This window comes from Egretta garzetta, unplaced genomic scaffold, assembly GCF_000687185.1.
Source record: "Egretta garzetta isolate BGI_Z169 unplaced genomic scaffold, ASM68718v1 scaffold14, whole genome shotgun sequence".
Lineage (NCBI taxonomy): Eukaryota > Metazoa > Chordata > Aves > Pelecaniformes > Ardeidae > Egretta > Egretta garzetta.
Genome location: NW_009259588.1, coordinates 7,154,677 through 7,159,034, shown reverse-complemented (window position 1 = coordinate 7,159,034; position 4,358 = coordinate 7,154,677). Strand labels below are relative to the sequence as shown.

The 4,358-nt window shown below is 35.7% G+C and overlaps 1 protein-coding gene across 5 annotated transcripts in view; it reads right to left on the bottom strand.

Annotated features, from left to right (window-relative positions):
* Positions 1 to 4,358, bottom strand: part of LOC104125500 (TBC1 domain family member 7) — a 21,649-nt gene that overhangs the window by 13,475 nt on the left and 3,816 nt on the right. Inside the window, exons 2-5 of one of the 5 annotated variants that reach the window (XM_035893495.1) lie at positions 3,988 to 4,095; positions 2,898 to 3,101; positions 2,323 to 2,446; positions 1,508 to 1,588 (exon numbers count right to left, since the gene is read on the bottom strand). In XM_035893495.1, the coding sequence (XP_035749388.1) occupies positions 1,508 to 1,588; positions 2,323 to 2,434 (193 nt within the window). In that variant the 5' untranslated portion in view covers positions 2,435 to 2,446; positions 2,898 to 3,101; positions 3,988 to 4,095. Of the gene's footprint in view, positions 1 to 1,507; positions 1,589 to 2,322; positions 2,447 to 2,897; positions 3,102 to 3,844; positions 3,964 to 3,987; positions 4,096 to 4,174; positions 4,334 to 4,358 lie in introns of those variants that run through there. The other 4 variants (XM_035893498.1, XM_035893494.1, XM_009637959.2 and 1 more) reach the window with 4 other exon arrangements.

Genomic DNA, 4,358 nt, shown 5'->3' with positions numbered 1-4,358 from the left:
GTGCCCTTCTGAATACCAGCTTTTCTAGCAAGTGTTACCACTGAGATGCAGCATAAGAAAAGTCCTTGTACCTCTGTTCACCCAAGGAGTATACAGAATGGCAGTTTGTGTATTTGAAATAAATCACTCTGGGTTTAAAATACAAAATCCTTTACAAAAATCAAATTAATTTTCCATACAGCTAACTCAGAAGGTGTTTTGTGTTATCATATGGTTCACAAATCATCCTAGCTAAAACAGTCAAAGATAGACCACTGGCTCAGCTACAAGTTTGCAAAGAGACTATTTTGCTACTATAGTTTTGGCTGAAGAATCTTGCACTTGTCCAAACCTCTTACACTGTATTTCCTGCTACTAATATTTTAAAGGATGCTGACTACTTTACTAGGGCCCAGTGTACAAGAATCTTTTTCATCCCAAAATTAGTACTCTAACGGAAGAGGCTTTTATCAAGTAGGACTACTCTGTTAGTTCAGTGATCAATGCCAAGAACTTCGAGTGTCGCAATTAGATCTTCCATTTTCTGTGCACCATTTATTTACTAGCTCTCCCAAAAAAAGGCTTACAAATCCAAATAATCAGGATTATGAAGCCACAATTTTTAAATTTTAGAAAATTGGAGGGGGAAAAAAAAGAAAAGAAAAAAAAATCAAAAGATTGTTTACAATTCAGCTAAAACCTTCCCAGACGTTATTTCAGACTCCAGACACTGTAGTGGGACACAGAGACCAAGAAGGGAAACAGCAGACATTCACCTGAACACTGGCAGTGTTTCTCTGCACACAGCAACTCTAAGGGAAACAACCCCTCCTGTCTCCAAGTGACATGACCCTCACATCTAGTAAACTCAACGCACTTGACCAGTTACTGCAAAGTCATTAACACTTTTGAATTAGTCATGGGACTAACACACTTGAGGGAAAATAGAATCTATTCATGGGGTTTTTTAATGGTTTCTGGGGATACCATAATTTGTCTCTGGCCTCGTAACTTCTTCAATGGCAAATACAATTTAAAGCCAGAAGCAAAACCAGAAGAAACCAAGATTTTATACAACACAAAGCGTCTCTTTAGAATAAACATCCATTCCGTACCTTGCCTGTTTTTTTTAAGTTTAATCACAGCTTTCCTTCAACTTAATTGTCTGTTATTTTAGGAACAGAACTGAATATCTTATCAGGTATCAGTGACTTATTATAATGCACCTTTCAAACCCATTTCATAAATTTACTTGAATAGTACTACAAAGTTAAATAAATACACTCTTCCAGATAGACTTCAGTAAAATTTCTCAAAACCTATGCATGGAATATTGCTTTATAATTGCCATCATGCATCCTAGGTAGATACAAAAATAGGCTAAATACATATCAGTAAGCAAGGTAGTATAGAATAATCCATGTCATTAACTCTCTAAAGAAAAAAAAACAAAAAACCACAAAACAGAAAAAATACACCTTTCTACATACTCATTTCTAAAGAGGATCACGGATGTTATATTTCATACCTAAAAGCACTTTCCACACCAGTATACGATACATGGATGGGAGAGGAAACCTTTGACTAAATGTGCAAAGCTTCTCAATATCTGTAGAGAAATAAAGAGAAAAAAATTATGGTAAATTTAAATATAATTATAAACAGGTTTGAGTCTCTGATCTACCCAAGTATGACAAATCCTTAGCTGCAGATCAAAATCCCCACTTTCATCATACATTATCAACAAATGCTTTCACCACTTTCACCACTTCAATTAAGAATAGAATGTGTCCTATAAACTGCAAAAAATTTTAAAAATATATACATTGGCTTGATTTACAGTAAAACTACCCAAGGTTTCACCAGGAAGAAACTGTACCATTTTTATAAACATTTTGTAAATCATGTTGCTATGTCAAAACAATTAAGGGCTTAAGGGCTTTGTTAAAGGGACATTTATCTTCTTGTTCTGTTAGAGATGTGGCACTCCTCTGGGACAAACAGCAATAACAAAGTCTTCATTGTTTTGAGGTTAGATGGAATTAACAGCATGAGACGATATATTTGCAGATTCAAATTGCTTTCATTAAAAAACTTTGTTTCTTGGGCATAAAGGATGAGACTAAAAAAAATAAACAAGCAAGAAGACAAATCTTTAACAGTCTTAAAAATCAGATTTTCAGATCTTTGAAACTCAAAGGACTGCTAGTAATAACTGAGAGATTAGTGGTAAAAGATGCAAAACTTAAATGAGTACTAAGAACAGCAGCTAAACATTTTCTATTATTCCCTCCCCGGCCACAAATCACCAAAGTAGTTGAAGAAACAGTGAAATCAACTTGCCCAACCGGTCATCTTTTAACAGAATTTCCAGCGACTTCTTTTCTTCAACTCCGCGAAACCCCACCTTTTCATAATACACCGAGCGAAAGTTTCTCTGAGAGTCATCAGCCATGATTGATTCGTTCTGGAGAAACAGTAACTCCCCTTAAGACTTACAAGAATACATTCTTATTGTGTTAAGGTCAAGTACTTTTCCACACTGATAAAAGGTGACTGCCTATGTCTCTATAGGATTAATAAACTCTACAAAATATGAAAATCTTCCAAGATTTTTTTCATTGTATGCTAACACAGGCAATCATAAAAATAATTAAACAAGGTCTAAAGATAGCCCATTTCCAAACAAAACACGTGGATTTTTAATATTTTTTTTTTATTCCTGTAGTAAATTATGCTACTTTTCAAAAAGTTTCAGAAAAAAAATGCTGGAGGGACACTTAAGTCTTTTATGTGATACTGTGTATTTCAAAACCAATATAAAAAAATGCGGTTGAGTGACAAAATTTTGGCTACAGAAACCCAAATGAAGTACAACTGTTACCCAGATAAGTAAAATCATCAGGTTTCCTACTCACCAGGCAAGGTAACCAACAGCAAAGGCAAGCCAATGTTGGCCTCAGTAGCACAGAGGTGACAGGAAAGAATAAGGCTAGGTATGTAGGTTTGTTCTTAAGTTGCAGATTTGAATTAAATGTTCACATTGTTAGCAGGTGCTGTAACAGCCACGGTCTTGAACTTGTTATTCCAGCACTAAAAGCAGTAAATCTCTCATCCCTATACTGGAAACAATGGTAAATTGCAATGAGTACTCTGTGTTTCATAACAAATATAACTGACAATTCAATTCAACCTTCTAAATATGAATTATCTCTCCTTTGCAGGCTTGCAAAGATGAGAAAGTTCTGTTTTGTAACTCAAAGGACTAAAAACAATCTTAACTTTTATGCCCAGTGACAGCAGCAAAATTCGGAGAAAAATAATTTGAGTGAGGAGGAATGGGCAAATGATACATTAAAAAGCTTCCCTAGTTAAATTCTTCATTTCCTTGCTGAACCAAAGTACACATCAGGAGCCAAGCACCTGCAGATATAAATAAAGGCCACAATTTTGCAAAGAAGCACATATTTAAATCTGTATATTCACTAGGCCTATTTACGTTTCACATTTAAGTCCATTTTTAGTGCTTTGTAGGATCAGGGCCAAGACCAGACAGAAAAACATAAACCAGCAAAAGAATGAATTAATGCTTTCTGAGATAGGTCAAATACTACCTCAAAACCACAGAGAAAATATTTATATTCCTTGCGAGAGATACCAGTTGTGCACTCTCCTTATGAAAATAACTGCAATGTACACGTACTGAATATTTAAGGGCCCGGTGATCAGAGTGTTTACTACTTGCATTGCAGCCATGCCTAAAAGCAGACTTATGATGCTACAGAAACTCAACTACTTTTGAAATATTTGAAATTTTTTTAAACTGAATTTAACATGTGCTATTTGGAAAACATTTAGCCCGTACCGCTTGCGGAAAGCTGACAGCAGAGTCACAGAATAGAAACAATAAACATCATTTGAAAAGTAACAGCATGACCTGCAAGAAAGGAATACTATTTTAATAATTTTGAAGTATCGCTATACCAGCAGTACATTTTGTTTACTCACTGGAAAAAAGGACGAACACTATTTTCTCCCTCCCTCCCAATTTAGGGTACATATTTTCATGTAAGGCAAACAAGCTATGTCCCAATCTTTACACGTATCATCAGTAAACTGGAAAAAGGAAGGAGGAAAACAAATCCCTGGTCGGCTCGCTGGAGGTGTTCTGTACAAAAAAGTACAATTAACTCACCCTGCCTTCAAAAATTAATGCATTTCCAGCCTTAATAGCACTTTTCGCCGTATTATTAAATTTCACACCAGGCGATTTTAACAGCAGCAATGAAATATAAACACTTAGCGAAGGGCCCGGCAGGATGCCAGCACACTTGTGCCCCTTCACAGAAGGCCCGGCCTTACACAGGCTGAACTCAACG